At 46.5% G+C, this 17349-nt stretch overlaps 1 protein-coding gene across 3 annotated transcripts in view; it reads right to left on the reverse strand.

The window, feature by feature from the left end:
* Nucleotides 1–17349, reverse strand: part of IKBIP (IKBKB interacting protein) — a 42945-nt gene that overhangs the window by 25482 nt on the left and 114 nt on the right. For all 3 annotated transcript variants that reach the window (XR_012250926.1, XM_073649905.1, XM_073649904.1), the window contains exons 1-2: nucleotides 16919–17349; nucleotides 11218–11335 (exon numbers count right to left, since the gene is read on the reverse strand). The exon at nucleotides 16919–17349 is cut by the window's right edge. Coding sequence is in view for 2 of the 3 variants with exons in the window: in XM_073649905.1 (XP_073506006.1) it covers nucleotides 11218–11335; nucleotides 16919–17118 (318 nt within the window). In the remaining variant the exon portion in view is untranslated. The remainder of the gene's footprint in view (nucleotides 1–11217; nucleotides 11336–16918) is intronic.

The following is a 17349-nucleotide window of genomic DNA, read 5'->3' on the forward strand; positions in this document are numbered from 1 at the left end:
AGTAGCCACCTTTTGCTTTGATGACTGCTTTGCACACTCTTTGCATTCTCTTGATGAGCTTCAAGAGGTAGTCACCGGAAATGGTTTTCACTTCACAGGTGTGCCCTGTCAGGTTTAATAAGTGGGATTTCTTGACTTATAAATGGGGTAGGGACCATCAGTTGTGTTGTGCAGAAGTCTGGTGGATACACAGCTGATAGTCCTACTGAATAGACTGTTAGAATTAGTATTATGGCAAGAAAAAAGCAGCTAAGTAAAGAAAAACGAGTGGCCATCATTACTTTAAGAAATGAAGGTCAGTCAGTCTGAAAAATTGGGAAAACTTTGAAAGTGTCCCCAAGTGCAGTTGCAAAAACCATCAAGCGCTATAAAGAAACTGGCTCACATGAGGAACGTCCCAGGAAAGGAAGACCAAGAGTCTCCTCTGCTTCTGAGGATAAGTTTATCCGAGTCACCAGCCTCAGAAATCGCAGGTTAACAGCAGCTCAGATTAGAGACCAGGTCAATGCCACACAGAGTTCTAGCAGCAGACACATCTCTTCAACAACTGTTAAGAGGAGACTTTGTGCAGCAGGCCTTCATGGTAAAATAGCTGCTAGGAAACCACTGCTGAGGACAGACAACAAGCAGAAGAGACTTGTTTGGGCTAAAGAACACAAGGAATGGACATTAGACCAGTGGAAATCTGTGCTTTGGTCTGATGAGTCCAAATTTGAGATCTTTGGTTCCAACCACCGTGTCTTTGTGCACACCTCCAGGCTGTGTAAGAGCTATTTGACCAAGGAGAAGAGTGATGGGGTGCTACGCCAGATGACCTGGCCTCCACAGTCACCAGACCTGAACCCAATCGAGATGGTTTGGGGTGAGCTGAACCGCAGAGTGAAGGCAAAAGGGCCAACAAGTGCTAAGCATCTCTGGGAACTACTTCAAGATTGTTGGAAGACCATTTCCAGTGACTACCTCTTGAAGCTCATCAAGAGAATGCCAAGAGTGTGCAAAGCAGTCATCAAAGCAAAAGGTGGCTACTTTGAAGAACCTAGAATATAAGACATATTTTCTGTTGTTTCACACTTTTTTGTTAAGTATATAATTCCACATGTGTTAATTCATAGTTTTGATGCCTTCAGTATGAATGTACAATATTCATAGTCAATAAAATACAGAAAAATCTTTAAATGAGAAGGTGTGTCCAAACTTTTGGTCTGCACTGTATATGTATACACTGCTCAAAAAAATAAAGGGAACACGCAAACAACACATCCTAGATCTGAATGAATGAAATATTCTCATTGAATACTTTGTTCTGTACAAAGTTGAATGTGCTGACAACAAAATCACACAAAAATCATCAATGGAAATCAAACTTATTTACCAATGGAGGCCTGGATTTGGAGTCACCACCAAAATTAAAGTGGAAAAACACACTACAGGCTGATCCAACTTTGATGTAATGTCCTTAAGACAAGTCAAAATGAGGCTCAGTATTGTGCGTGGCCTCCAAGTGCCTGTATGACCTCCCTACAACGCCTGGGCATGCTCTTGATGAGGTTGCGGATGGTCTCCTGTGGGATCTCCTCCCAGACCTGGACTAAAGCATCCGCCAACTCCTGGACAATCTGTGGTGCAAAGTGACGTTGGTGGATGGAGCGAGACATGATGTCCCAGATGTGCTCAATCGGATTCAGGTCTGGGGAACGGGCGGGCCAGTCCATAGCTTCAATGCCTTCATCTTGCAGGAACTGCTGACACACTCCAGCCACATGAGGTCTGGCATTGTCCTGCATTAGGAGGAACCCAGGGCCAACAGCACCAGCATATGGTCTCACAAGGGGTCTGAGGATCTCATCTCGGTACCTAATGGCAGTCAGGCTAACTCTGGCGAGCCCATGGAGGGCAGTGCGGCCCTCCAAAGAAATGCCACCCCACACCATTACTGACCCACTGCCAAAAAGGTCATGCTGAAGGATGTTGCATGCAGCAGATCGCTCTCCACGGCGTCTCCAGACTCTGTCACGTCTGTCACATGTGCTCAGTGTGAACCTGCTTTCATCTGTGAAGAGCACAGGGCAACAGTGGCGACTTTGCCAATCCTGGTGTTCTGTGACAAATGCCAAGCGTCCTGCACTGTGTTGGGCTGTGAGCACAACCCCCATCTGTGGACGTCGGGCCCTCATACCACCCTCATGGAGTCGGTTTCTAACCGTTTGTGCAGACACATGCACATTTGTGGCCTGCTGGAAGTCATTTTGCAGGGCTCTGGCAGTGCTCCTCCTGTTCCTCCTTGCACAAAGGCGGAAGTAGCGGTCCTGCTGCTGGGTTGTTGCCCTCCTACGGCCCCCTCCACATCGCCTGGTGTACTGGCCTGTCTCCTGCTAGCGCCTCCAGCCTCTGGACACTACGCTGACAGACACAGTAAACCTTCTTGCCACAGCTCGCATTGATGTGCCATCCTGGAGGAGATCCCACAGGAGACCATCCGCAACCTCATCAGGAGCATGCCCAGGCATTGTAGGGAGGTCATACAGGCACGTGGAGGCCACACACAATACTGAGCCTTATTTTGACTTGTTTTAAGGACATTACATCAAAGTTGGATCAGCCTGTAGTGTGTTTTTCCACTTTAATTTTGGGGGTGACTCCAAATCCAGGCTTCCATTGGTTAATAAATTTGATTTCCATTGATGATTTTTGTGTGATTTTGTTGTCAGCACATTCAACTTTGTACAGAACAAAGTATTCAATGAGAATATGTCATTCATTCAGATCTAGGATGTGTTATTTGAGTGTTCCCTTTATTTTTTTGAGCAGTGTGTATATATATATATATATATATTTATTTATTATTATTATTAAATATTTATATAGCGCCATTAGGTTCCATGGCGCTTTACAAGTGTAGGGGCAGACAGGGACACGAACATGAAACATCAAACGAGGCGCACTGGTACAGTAGGGTAGGGGTTCCGGTCCACGAGGGCTCACAGTCTATAGGGGGTGGGTGGGGAGACAGGAGGAAGGGGAGAGGAGAGGGTGAGATGGTGTAGCGGATGGGTCTCAGTGTGGGCTGTAGGCCTGAAGGAAGAGGTGGGTCTTTAGGTTTTTCTTGAAGGTTCCCAGGGTAGGGGAGTGTCGGATGTGATGGGGGAGAGAGTTCCAGAGTATGGCGGATGCACGAGAGAAGTCTTGTAGGCGGTTGTGGGAGGAGGAAATGAGAGGGGAGAAGAGGAGAAGTTCTTGAGAGGAGCGAAGATCGTGCGGGGGGACATATCTGGAAACCAGGTCGAGATGTAGGGAGGGGACAGGTTATGTATGGCCTTGTATGTTAGGGTTAGGGTTTTGAACCGTGATCTCAGGGCAATGGGGAGCCAGTGAAGGGCTTGGCAGAGGGGGGAGGCGGGGGTGAAACGGGGAGATAGGTGGATTAGTCGGGCAGCGGAATTGAGGATGGTGCGGAGAGGTGCGAGGGAGGAAGCGGGGAGGCCAGTGAGCAGGGGGTTGCAGTAGTCGAGACGGGAGATGATGAGGGCGTGGATAAGCGTTTTTGCCAAGTCCTGGTCAAGGAACGAGCGGATTCGGGCAATGTTCCTCAGTTGGAGTCGGCAGGCGGTGGCGAGGGCTTCGATGTGGGGCTTGAAGGAGAGGGAGGAGTCGAGGATTACCCCGAGGCACTTGGTGTGGGAGACGGGTGAGAGGGTGCAGTCGTTGATTGTGATGGATAAGTTGTGGAGCTGGGGAGAGCGGTTGGGGGGGAAGACGATTATCTCGGTCTTGTCCATGTTGAGTTTGAGGAATCGGGTGGAGAAGAAGGATGAGATGGCGGATAGGCATTGGGGAATTTTGGATAGTAGGGCGGAAATGTTGGGGTCAGACAGGTAGAGCTGGGTGTCGTCAGCGTAGAGGTGGTATTGGAGGCCGTGGGATTCGATGAGTTTCCCCAGGCCGAGGGTGTATGTGGAGAAGAGTAGTGGTCCCAGGACTGAGCCTTGGGGAACTCCAACAGAAAGGGGGTGGGGCGAGGATGAGGTGTGGGAGTGGGTGACGCTGAAAGTCCGGTCCGTTAGGTAGGAGGAGATCCATGAGAGGGCTAGGTCAGTGATGCCAAGGGATTCTAGGATGTGGAGTAGGAGGGGGTGGTCGACTGTGTCGAAGGCGGCGGAGAGGTCGAGAAGAAGGAGGACGGAGTAGTGTCGCTTGCTCATGGCGGTCAGTAGGTCGTTGGTGACTTTAGTTAGGGCTGTTTCGGTGGAGTGGTGGGGTCGGAAACCGGATTGAAGGCGGTCGAAGAGGGAGGAGGAGGAGAGGTGGGAGGACATATATATGTATATATACTATGGCTGTGGGGGGGGTGTGGGGGAGCGGCAGTGGTGGAAGAGCGGGGCACAGGAGGCAGGAGCGCCTGTTGCAGCTCCTGCCTGTGCCAGTTGCTAAAGAAAATTAATATTCACCCATGGGCGTGGGGAGCAGTGGATATTCATTTTCCTTAATAGCGGGCACAGTGTAGCCGCAGCGCGGATCCTGCAGCGGCCGGCGGTCACGTGTGCCCGCTATTAAAGACCATGAATATTCACTTCAACCTACTCCCATGGAGTAGTGAATATTCATGCACTTTAATAGTGGGCACACATGATTGCTGGCCGCTGCAGGAGCCGCAGCTGCAGGAGCAGTGTGCGCGGTATTAAGGCGAATGAATGGTCACTGCTCCATAGTCCCGACGTGGGGAGCAGTGACTATTCCGGCACAGCGTGTCATAGTGTGAGGGCACATAGCAGTGATGTCATGCGCGGCTCACGTCATGAGATCAATGCGGGCAGCAGAGCAGGACGCAGCGCTGGAGCAGAGGCAAGGAAGGTGAGTAGAATCGTTTCATTTTTTGTGTACAGCATGGGATGGAGGTGCCATACATAATCAAGATGGGGGTGCCATGCATACTAGGATGGGATGGGGGGTGCCAAGCATACCAGGAAGAGGGATGTGGGGGCCATGCATACCAGGAAGAGGGATGAGGGGGCCATGCATATAAGGATGGGGATGAAGGGGGCCATGCATACCAGGATGGGATGGGGGGTGTCAAGTATACCAGGAAGAGGGATGTGGGGGCCATGCATACCAGGAAGAGGGATGAGGGGGCCATGCATATCAGGATGGGGATGAAGGGGGCCATGCATACCAAGAAGAGGGGTGAGGGGGCCACGCATACCAGGAAGAGGGATGAGGGGTGCCATGCATACCAGAAAGAGGGATGAGGGGTGCCATGCATACCAGGAAGAGGGATGAGGGGGGCCATGCATACCTGGAGGAGGGATGAGGGAGCCATGCATACCAGGACAGGGATGAGGGGTGCCATGCGTACCAGGAAGAGGGATGAGGGGGCCATGAATACCAAAGAGGGATGAGGGGGGCATGCATACCAGGATGAGGGTGCCATGCATACCAGAAGCATTTTTTGATCTGCAGGGCATAGCTTTTACGCTGATAATAGTGGTTTAAAACGATAAGGACAGGTTTAAAACCACTGAATGTAAACCATAGCTCTATTCACTGACAAGGAACCAAGACTTTGAAAATGGCAAGGAATTGATACCCAATTTTTTGTTTTAATACATAAATTTGCACGACTTTTCATTATGCAATAAATAAACCTGAGACCCCCTTAAAGCCTCTTCTTCCCATACCTATGCCCTAAAAACTGTAATTACAGCATATTGTGAAAAACAAAATTATACATTTTTCAGGAGTTCTAGAAGCCTCTTTCAATATGTCACAACTCTAGAAATCTAATCTAGTCCTCATGTAAGATTCATGCAGTAAGGAGTCTGGGTATTGTATCTCAGGGTGAAGAAATAGGAGACAGAGTAAAGTGAAGTGCAGGAAATGCCCTGGAAGGAGCGGACACTGATTCACCATAATTAAAATTAATGAATCATTATTCTTTCTTATTATATAAAATTAAAATGTGACTATGCAATGCCAAGAAGATCATGACCGGCCGGTTGGGTAACATTCCTATTTCTGCCACGTAGGAACACCATGGTGTGGACTGCTACTGAGCTAGGTTAACATCAGGGGTCTTATTCCGACATGTGCACCATTAAAAGGAATCGTTCAGCAGGTTTTTGCTATGTAATCGGAAAGCAACACAATATAGGGGCAGAAAGCCTGATTCCAGCGATGTGTTGCTTGCTGTAGTTTTAATACAATCAGTGTTTTATCAGCAGTAGTTTATCAGTGCAGGACTAGGTGTCATGTGCATGGTAGTCCAGCTAATCTGTGTAACCCCACCCCCACCACTGATTGGCAGTTTCCTGTGTACATTGTCAGCAAGTAGCCAATCAGTGGTGGGGGTGTGGTCATACTCAGCTCAGCATTCTGAGACTGCTACATCTACAGCAGAGAAAACTGGGATTCTATCAAAACTTCACCAAGCAGCCCAGTAAGTGACACATTGCTGGAATCAGGGTTTCTGCCCCTACATCATGCCGCTCTCAAATTCCATAGCAAAAACCTGCCGACAGATTCCCTTTAACTTGTCCACATGTGTATTAACTTTATGTGCCCTTTAATTATCGTCCCATTTTATGGGCAATTGCAAAAAACTACTGAATGTGAGGTGTGCTGTGCATAACACCGTTATATCCATAAAAAAAGAAATTCAGATACACAGCTCCAAATCCCATGCATAGAAACAGTGTAAAAAGATCTTTCAGTCTTTCTTTAGTCGCCACTAGGGGCAGCTTACCGCATATTATTTCATTACTGATTCTGTATAGGATATAAATTGAACGTGATACTGTCCTTTTAACAAACTTAGCATAAATCAACACCTAGCTCACTGAGGAATCAGATGACAGCTACCTATTGAAGTCTATGGAAAAAGGAACAAGGAAGAGAGTGATGTTTCTTCTTTCTAGTAAGTGTTTTATCTGACACCAGTGTTGGATTCAAAGCTACACACCGCTCAGTATTGCACTCACAGCTACGCCGCTCAGTATTGCACTCACAGCTACGCCGCTCAGTATTGCACTCACAGCTACGCCGCTCAGTATTGCACTCACAGCTACGCCGCTCAGTATTGCACTCACAGCTACACCGCTCAGTATTGCACTCACAGCTACACCGCTCAGTATTGCACTCACAGCTACACCGCTCAGTATTGCACTCACAGCTACACCGCTCAGTATTGCACTCACAGCTACACCACTCAGTATTGCACTCACAGCTACACCACTCAGTATTGCACTCACAGCTACACCACTCAGTATTGCACTCACAGCTACACCACTCAGTATTGCACTCACAGCTACACCGCTCAGTATTGCACTCACAGTTACACCACTCAATATTGCACTCACAGCTACAACGTTCAGTATTGCACTCACAGCTACAACGCTCAGTATTGCACTCACAGCTACAACGCTCAGTATTGCACTCAGAGCTACAAAGCTCAGTATTGCACTCAGAGCTACAACGCTCAGTATTGCACTCAGAGCTACAACGCTCAGTATTGCACTCAGAGCTACAACGCTCAGTATTGCACTCACAGCTACAACGCTCAGTATTGCACTCACAGCTACAACGCTCAGTATTGCACTCACAGCTACAACGCTCAGTATTGCACTCACAGCTACAACGCTCAGTATTGCACTCACAGCTACAACGCTCAGTATTGCACTCACAGCTACAACGCTCAGTATTGCACTCACAGCTACAACGCTCAGTATTGCACTCACAGCTACAACGCTCAGTATTGCACTCACAGCTACAACGCTCAGTATTGCACTCACAGCTACAACGCTCAGTATTGCACTCACAGCTACAACGCTCAGTATTGCACTCACAGCTACAACGCTCAGTATTGCACTCACAGCTACAACGCTCAGTATTGCACTCACAGCTACAACGCTCAGTATTGCACTCACAGCTATGCCGATCAGTGTTGCATTCACAGCTACACTGCTCAGTATTATAGCACAATATCTTCTATGCTGTTGCTGTTTCTGTGCGTGTGCTACATGGAGACAGGAGAGCGGCAATCCCTCATGTCTGTGCGTGTTGCGTATAGGAGACATCAAGACAGCTAATCTTACCTCTCTAGGTCGGAGAGAACTGAAAATTAGAAATAGAAAATGAGTGGAAAATACAGGATACAAGTTATATATTAATGGCCAGAAAAGACATGACAGATTGTTCTGAATTTACCTGGAACAACTGATGTTTCATATAGAAAAAATATGATGCGGATTTGCAAAAAAATCTGCAGCAGATTTCGCTGCAGATTTGCAGTGTTGCATGCGGTGGATCCCTTAACCTCATTCAAAGGGGGCTAATTCACATTTTCCTAGCCCATCGTGGTTGGATTATGGCCCGAAAATCCATTGCGTGAACATATAAAGGCTAATAGGATGTATTAAAAAAAGATTTAACCATGCCACTATTTCCTAAAAAAAAAAAAAAAAAAATACAGTATTGCCCCTTTTAGAAATTACGGTAGGTACATGTTAACTCAATTATCGAGATTATCTCAGCGGATAAATTGCATAAAACTGCTAATTTTTTTACCTTCAATTCTCATACTTGCATCATGGCTACTGTTTTTTTACAAAATGTACCAATCACAGGGATGTATTCACATTTGTCAGATTTGTCACAGAAATTTTGGCGAGGGACCATCTGAGGACCAGCGACGAGCACTATGTGTACTGATCTACATCAGTGAAGGACGACGGTGATAGAAAAATATTCCATCGCACAGATGGTTTCAGCTTTGACGGAAGGTAATCTATAGAGAGTAAGTAAGGGGAAAAAGAAGGATGATCCAGGTAAGCTCCTTAAAGGCTGACCTCTGATTTCCTATATCCCACTGTCTGGTGAGGCCAGTGGATAAAGAAAAACTTTATAACACGTGGAACCTAAAGGGGTGTTCCCGTTTCAGAAAAGTTCTCTCTAACAGGTGTAGCTTGATGTAAAAAAAACAAAAACAAAAATCTAGGCTTTACTCACCCTTCCCAGGTCCAGCACTGAGCCTCTGCAGCTGCCTTGGTCTAGGTTGTTTGTTTGCAACGCTAACGGCACAAGCCACTGAGCTCAGTGATTGGTTGCAGTGCTGTCGACAAGACATCAGCACTGCAGACTGAACAGAAACTAGGTCAGGGGTGTTGACACAGTACTGGACCCGGGGAGGCAGTAATTTTGCTCCTATTGAAGCCACTTGTGTGTTCTCACCCACTACGAGACCTCTTTCATAGCCCCATAGAGTATGATGCCCCAAAAATGCTCCACATATAAAGTATGATAGTCTCTAAGTGAATTTCCCCACAGCCCCCCAAACAGCATGATGCCCCCATAGTCCCACCACACGGTATGATGCCCCTCATATAGTATGATGCTCCACACAGCATGATGTTCCCCACAGCCCCCCCCCCACGCAGTATGATATCTCGAGAAGCCCCCTGCACAGTATGATGTCCCCCACAGCCCCTACACAGTATGATGTCCCCATACAGTATGATGTCCCCCATAGCATATGATATTCCCCATAGTCCCCCAACAGTATGACGTCACCCTCAGCCCCCTACACAGTATGATGGCCCCATACAGTATGATGTCCTACACAGCCCCCAACACAGTCTGATGTTCTCCACAGCCCCCTACACAGTATGATGTCCTCATACAGTATGATGTCCTACACAGCCTCCTACACAGTATGATGTCCCCAACAGCCACTCCTACACAGTATGATGTCCTACACAGCCCCCTACACAGTATGATGTCCCTAAAAGCCACTCCCATGCAGTATGATGTCCCCCATAGCATATTATATTCACCACAGCCCCATAAAAGTATGATGTCACCCACAGCCCCCTACACAGTATGATGGCCCCATACAGTATGATGTCCTACACAGCCCCCCACACAGTATGATGTCCCCAACAGTCACTCCCACACAGTATGATGTCACCCACAGCCCCTACACAGTATGATGGCCCCATACAGTATGATATCCTACACAGCTTCCACACAGTATGATGTTCCCCACAGCCACCTACACAGTATGATGTCCCCATAAGGTATGATGTCCTACACAGCCCCACACACAGTATGCCGTCCCCCACAGCCCCCTACACAGTATGATGTCCCCAACAGCCACTCCCACACAGTATGATGTCACCCACAGCCCCCTACACAGTATGATGGCCCAATACAGTATGATGTCCTACAGTCCCCCACACAGTATGATGTCCCCCACAGCCCCCTACACAGTATGATGTCCCCAACAGCCCCCCCCACACAGTATGATTTCACCAACAGCCCCCTACACAGTATGATGGTCCCATACAGTATGATGTCCTACACAGCCCCACACACAGTATGCTGTCCCCCACAGCCCCCCACACAGTATGATGTCCCCAACAGCCACCATCACACAGTATAATGTTCCCCACAGCCACCCCCCCCCACACACAGTATGGTGGCACATCCCCCTAAAAGAACTGACTGATAAAATAAGAAAATAATAATTACAAACTACTAGTCCAGTTCGCCCAAAGCACAGCTCCGGTCTATGCAGTGTACGATCTGAGGCTCCACACAGCAGGCGCGATCTAATGACATCATCATTCTTACTGCGCTGAGTATAAGATGCACAGGCTTCATGGTGGAGTAGGGAGCCGACAGCTCCCTGTTCCACCATTGTATTCAATTGTATCTACAGCCTAAGGATGCAGATACCGTTGAGATGGAAATGTCCGCAATGGGGAGGAGGGTGAAACGGCCTGCTGATATAAGTGGCACGCCACTGCCTGCTGAAGAAAACATGGGTAGTCCGGGCTTAGATGATATCCTTGTTAGTCATGTTTTAAGGCTCTTAAGAGGGTCTAACATTGACTTACAGGGTAGCTACCTATAGGTGGCGCTAGAGAGACAGTATTCTTACTTCTGGGTGGGACTTATCATTGCCGATCCGCTAATGATCTTGTCAACCGGATCTCCTCAAGCAGAACCAGCCTAACCTTACCGTTACTCTGAAATCAGCAGAATCAGAATTTGGGTTCCTCGTCATCCATAAAGATGAAGATGAGAGAGTGAATTTTTGATTGGACTATGTGGCAAGCTTTTGATGATGTTTTTGGGGGCCCTCGCAATCATACATTTAGCCAATGTATGGGTAATAAAACATTATACTAAAACTGTCTGAAAAAAACAAAAAAAAATAAAAATTACCTTTCCAAATATCTGGCCGACTTTTTCTTCCAGTTCTTGTAGCGCTGACGACTCAGACCGCAGAGACAGATACTTCTGCTCCAAGATGGTGAAGTTCTGGGACTGCTGAAACACAATCCTGAAATGTGCGGAGAAATATTAGTGATGACGCAAAAACATATAATATATACCTATACCTTGAAGCTCATGGAATCCAATGCAAACTTTTCAACAGGCCCCTCTCCCATCCCCCCAATTATCAGGGATCTCTTTAGAGCATACGTGTCAAACTCTGGCCCACAGGATGGTTTTATTTGACTCTCGACACCAGAACAACCACCCCTATGTGAGGTCTGTATGGGGGACTATGTGGGGCCCATTATTCTGTATGGAGGACTATGTGGGGTCATTTTGCTGTATGGAGGACTATGTGGGGCCCATTATTCTGTATTGAGGACTACGTGAGGCCCATTATACTGTATGGAGGGCTATGTGGGGTCATTATACTGTATGGAGGACTATGTGGGGCCCATTATTCTGTATGGAGGACTATGTGGGGACATTTTGCTGTATGGACTGACTATGTGGGGCCCATTATTCTGTATTGAGGACTATGTGAGGCCCATTATACTGTATGGAGGGCTATGTGGGGTCATTATACTGTATGGAGGACTATGTGGGGCCCATTATTCTGTATGGAGGACTATGTGGGGACATTTTGCTGTATGGACTGACTATGTGGGGCCCATTATTCTGTATTGAGGACTACGTGAGGCCCATTATACTGTATGGAGGACTATGTGGGGCCATTATACTGTATGGAGGACTATGTGGGGCCCATTATTCTGTATGGAGGACTATGTGGGGCCATTATACTGTATGGAGGGCTATGTGGGGTCATTATACTGTATGGAGGACTATGTGGGGCCCATTATACTGTATGGAGGACTATGTGGGGCCATTATACTGTATGGAGGACTATGTGGGGCCCATTATTCTGTATGGAGGACTATGTGGGGCCCATTATACTGTATGGGGGACTATGTGGGGCCCATTATTCTGTATGGAGGACTATGTGGGGTAATTTTGCTGTATGGACGACTATGTGGGGCCCATTATTCTGTATTGAGGACTATGTGAGGCCCATTATACTGTATGGAGGGCTATGTGGGGTCATTATACTGTATGGAGGACTATGTGGGGCCTATTATTCTGTATGGAGGACTATGTGGGGACATTTTGCTGTATGGACTGACTATGTGGGGCCCATTATTCTGTATTGAGGACTATGTAAGGCCCATTATACTGTATGGAGGACTATGTGGGGCCATTATACTGTATGGAGGACTATGTGGGGCCCATTATTCTGTATGGAGGACTATGTGGGGCCATTATACTGTATGGAGGGCTATGTGGGGCCATTATACTGTATGGAGGACTATGTGGGGCCCATTATACTGTATGGAGGACTATGTGGGGCCCATTATACTGTATGGAGGACTATGTGGGGCCATTATACTGTATGGAGGACTATGTGGGGCCCATTATTCTGTATGGAGGACTATGTGGGGCCCATTATACTGTATGGGGGACTATGTGGGGCCCATTATTCTGTATGGAGGACTATGTGGGGTCATTTTGCTGTATGGACGACTATGTGGGGCCCATTATTCTGTATTGAGGACTATGTGAGGCCCATTATACTGTATGGAGGGCTATGTGGGGTCATTATACTGTATGGAGGACTATGTGGGGCCTATTATTCTGTATGGAGGACTATGTGGGGACATTTTGCTGTATGGACTGACTATGTGGGGCCCATTATTCTGTATTGAGGACTATGTGAGGCCCATTATACTGTATGGAGGACTATGTGGGGGCATTATACTGTATGGAGGACTATGTGGGGCCCATTATTCTGTATGGAGGACTATGTGGGGCCATTATACTGTATGGAGGGCTATGTGGGGTCATTATACTGTATGGAGGACTATGTGGGGCCCATTATACTGTATGGAGGACTATGTGGGCCCATTATACTGTATGGAGGACTATGTGGGCCCATTATACTGTATGGAGGACTATGTAGGGCCCATTATTCTGTATGGAGGGCTATGTGGGGACATTATACTGTATGGAAGACTATGTGGGGCCATTATACTATATGGAAGACTATGTGGGGCCATTATACTGTATGGAGGACTATGTGGGGCCAATTATACTGCGCCAATTCTTTGGAATGCACTACCCAGGACAGTTCGATTAATTCCCAATACCCACAGTTTCAGCGAACCCTAAAAACACATTTCTTTAGACTGGCGTATCGCCTAAACACACTCTGTCCGTCCCAGTTTTCCCCCATATTGAAATCTTCTTCAACTTCAGGTTCATACCAACCATGCACATAATAGCCTCTGTCAGGACTGCACACATACTGGCTGGCGACCAGTCCATGTATTATTATTTATCCTATATAGTATATCAAGGCTGCATTATACAATATATGTACTTTTTACCTTTTGTGTCTCTCCCATTTCCTCATAGACTGTAAGCTCGCGAGCAGGGCCCTCACTCCTTTTGATATGAGATATGCTTATTCTGTATTGTCTGTATATGTCCCCCCTAAAATTTGTAAAGTGCTGCAGAATATGTTGGTGCTATAAAAATAAAAACTTATCATTATTATTATTATGGAGGACTATGTGGGGCCATTATACTGTATGTTGGACTATGTAGGCCCATTATACTGTATGGAGCACTATGTGGGGCTATTATTCTGTATGGAGGACTATGTGGGGCCATTATACTGTATGGAGGACTATGTAGGCCCATTATACTGTATGGAGCACTATGTGGGGCCATTATTCTGTATGGAGGACTATGTGGGGCCATTATACTGTATGGAGGACTATGTGGGGCCCATTATGCTGTATGGAGGACTATGTGGGCCCATTATACTGTATGGTGCGCTATGTGGGGCCATTATACTGTATGGAGCACTATGTGGGGCCATTATACTGTATGGAAGATTATGTGGGGCCCATTATACTGTATGGGGGACTATATGGGGCCCATTATGCTGTATGGAGCACTATGTGGGGCCATTATACTGCATGGAGGACTATGTGGTGGGGCCCATTATTCCGTATGGAGGACTATGTGGGGCCCATTATACGGTATGGAGGACTATGTGGGGCCCATTATACTGTATGGAGGACTATGTGGGGCCATTATACTGTATAGAGGACTATGTGGTGCCCATTATACTGTATGGAGCGCTATGTGGGGCCCAGTATTCTGTATGGAGGACTATGTGGGTCATTATACTGTATGGAGGACTATGTGGGGCATTATTCTGTATGGAGGACTATGTAGGGCCATTATTCTGTATGGAGGACTATGTGGGGCCCATTATTCTGTATAGAGGACTATGTGGGGCCCATTATTCTGTATAGAGGACTATGTGGGGCCCATTATTCTGTAGGGAGGACTATGTGGGGCCATAATACTGTATGGAGGACTATGTGAGGCCATTATTCTGTATGGAGGACTATGTGGGGCCCCTTATACTGTATGGATGACTATGTGGAGCCATTATACTGTATGGAGGACTATGTGGGGCCCATTTGTCTGTATGGAGGACTATGTGGGGCCCATTATACTGTATGGAGGACTATGTGGGGCCATTATACTGTATGGAGGACTATGTGGGGCCATTATTCTGTATGGAGGACTATGTGGAGGAGCTGCTCAGTCTTCCGGTAGTGGCCGAGGCTGCCACTACAAATAGACGAAGCAGCTCTGCAAGTGAGTACTTCCGGCCGCCATTAACAGCTGATCTGCGGAGGTGTCGGAACCCCGTCCGATCAGACATTGATGGCCTATCCTAAGGATAAGTCATCAATGATAAAGTAGTGAACGAGCTCTTTCAGCAAAAATCTAAAATTAAAAATTGCCCCTAAGGGATCATTCAGATGTCTGAACACAGACTGGCCGAAAGTGACAGCTTTATATATTTCTATGTGGCTGCCACACTCGGGTCGGGAGAGCTGCCGGCTATGTATATTCTATTTGTATTTCGGAGGTATTCTCCACTAATTTTGGTGAGGAATTTGTTGCCCTATGGACTGGACTCCGTAATACAGACAGGTGTCGGCCACTTGAAGGGTCAGTACCGAACCCTAAATAAAGGATTGCCAATCAACACGCCGGCATAGATCAATATATGTCAAGAGCAGCACTTACTTTATATATACAGTTGAAACCAGAAGTTTAATACACTATATAAAAAGACACATCTCCATGTTTTTCTCAATATCTGACATGAAATCAGAATAAACCTTTCCCGTTTTAGGTCAATGAGGATTACCATAATTTTTAATATTTGCCAAATGCCAGAATAATGAGAGAGAGAGAGAATGTTTTAAGGCATTTTTATTACTTACTGCAAAGTCAAAAGTTTACACACACTAAGATTACTATGCCTTTAAACAATTCTTGACTGCCCATATGATGATGTCATGTGTTTGGAAGCTTCTGATAGTTTTTTTGGCAACATCTGAGTTAATTATAGACACACCTGTGGATGTATTTTAATGCACACCTGAAACACACTGCTTCTTTGTGTAGCATCATGGGAAAGTCTAAAGAAATCAGCCAAGATATCAGGAAGAGAATTGTGGACTAGCCCAAGTCTGGCTTATCCTTGGGTACAACTCAAGATACCTGAAGGTGGCTCATTCATCTGTACAAACAATTATACACAAGTACAAACTAGATGGGAATGTCCAGCCATCATACCGCTCAGGAAGTAGACGGGTTCTGTGTCCCAGAGATGATGTGCTTTAGTCTGCCATGTGCATATCAACCCAAGGACAAAAGCAAAAGACCTTGTGAAGATGATGGCGGAAGCTGGTAAGATTGTGTCAATATCCACAGTGAAACGAGCCATTACTCCAAAAGAGACATAAAAAAGCCAGATTAATGTTTGCAAATGCACACAGGAACAAAGACCTTAATTTTTGGAGACATGTCCTGTGGTCTGATGAAACTAAAATTTAACTTTTTGGGCATAATGACCATCGTTACGTTTGGAGCAAAGAGGGAGAAGCTTGGAAGCCTAAGAACACCATCCTAACTGTGAAACACGGCGTTGGCAGAATCATGTTATGGGGTTGTTTTGCTGCAGGAGGGACTGGTGCACTTCACAATGTAGATTGCATCATGAGAAAAGAAGATTATGTGGCAATACTGAAGCAACATCTCAAGACATCAGCCAGGAAGTTAAAGCTTGGGCAGAAATGGGTCTTCCAGATGGACAATGACCCGAAGCATACTGCAAAAATGGTAACAAAGTGGCTTAAGGATAACAAAGTCAATGTTTTGGAGGGGCCATCACAAAGCCCTGATCTCAATCCTATTGAAAATTTATGCGCAAAGCTGAAAAGGCTGCGAGCAAGATGACCTACAAATCTGGGTCAGTTACAGCAGTTTTGTCAGGAGGAATGGGCCCAAATTCCAACCAATTATTGTGAGTAGCTTGTGGAAGGATATCCCAAACGTGTGACCCAAGTCATTCAGTTTTAAGGGCAATGGTACCAAATACTAATGACATGTATGTAAACTTTTGACTTTGCAGTAAGTAATAAAAATGCCTTAAAACATTCTCTCTCTCATTATTATAGATAGACTATGGCAGGATCATGGCATACGTCACACTCACCACGTTAGTGCGACGCACACTGCCAGACACAAGGAGCACAGCGCCGTCCGGAAATCAAGATATGAGGATCCGCTGCCCGGAACTGGAAAGTGATCCCCGACCTTCTTCGCCTTCTCATCCGCAGACCGCTGCCCCGATCCCGCTGTGTCCTTGGTGCACGGAGAAGCTCCTTTCTTCCTTTGCTTCACTTCACTCGTCATTATGGGATTTTCTTTAGCAATAAGTAAATCTATACAAATATCTTGTCCCTATAGGAATGACCAACCGGCTACAACATCATCACAGCCGGATAATAGGGATCCTAAAAAAAAGAAGTTTTGAAAAAGTTTCGAAAGTTTACAAAGCGAGTGTAACTTGGAAAAAAATGAGAAAACTGTGTTGCTATGATACAGAAAATGGCAGCTGTGGTTATTAACCCCCCTCCCAGCCTC

Source organism: Phyllobates terribilis, unplaced genomic scaffold, assembly GCF_046119375.1.
Source record: "Phyllobates terribilis strain yellow unplaced genomic scaffold, ASM4611937v1 Scaffold_10__3_contigs__length_209671492, whole genome shotgun sequence".
Lineage (NCBI taxonomy): Eukaryota > Metazoa > Chordata > Amphibia > Anura > Dendrobatidae > Phyllobates > Phyllobates terribilis.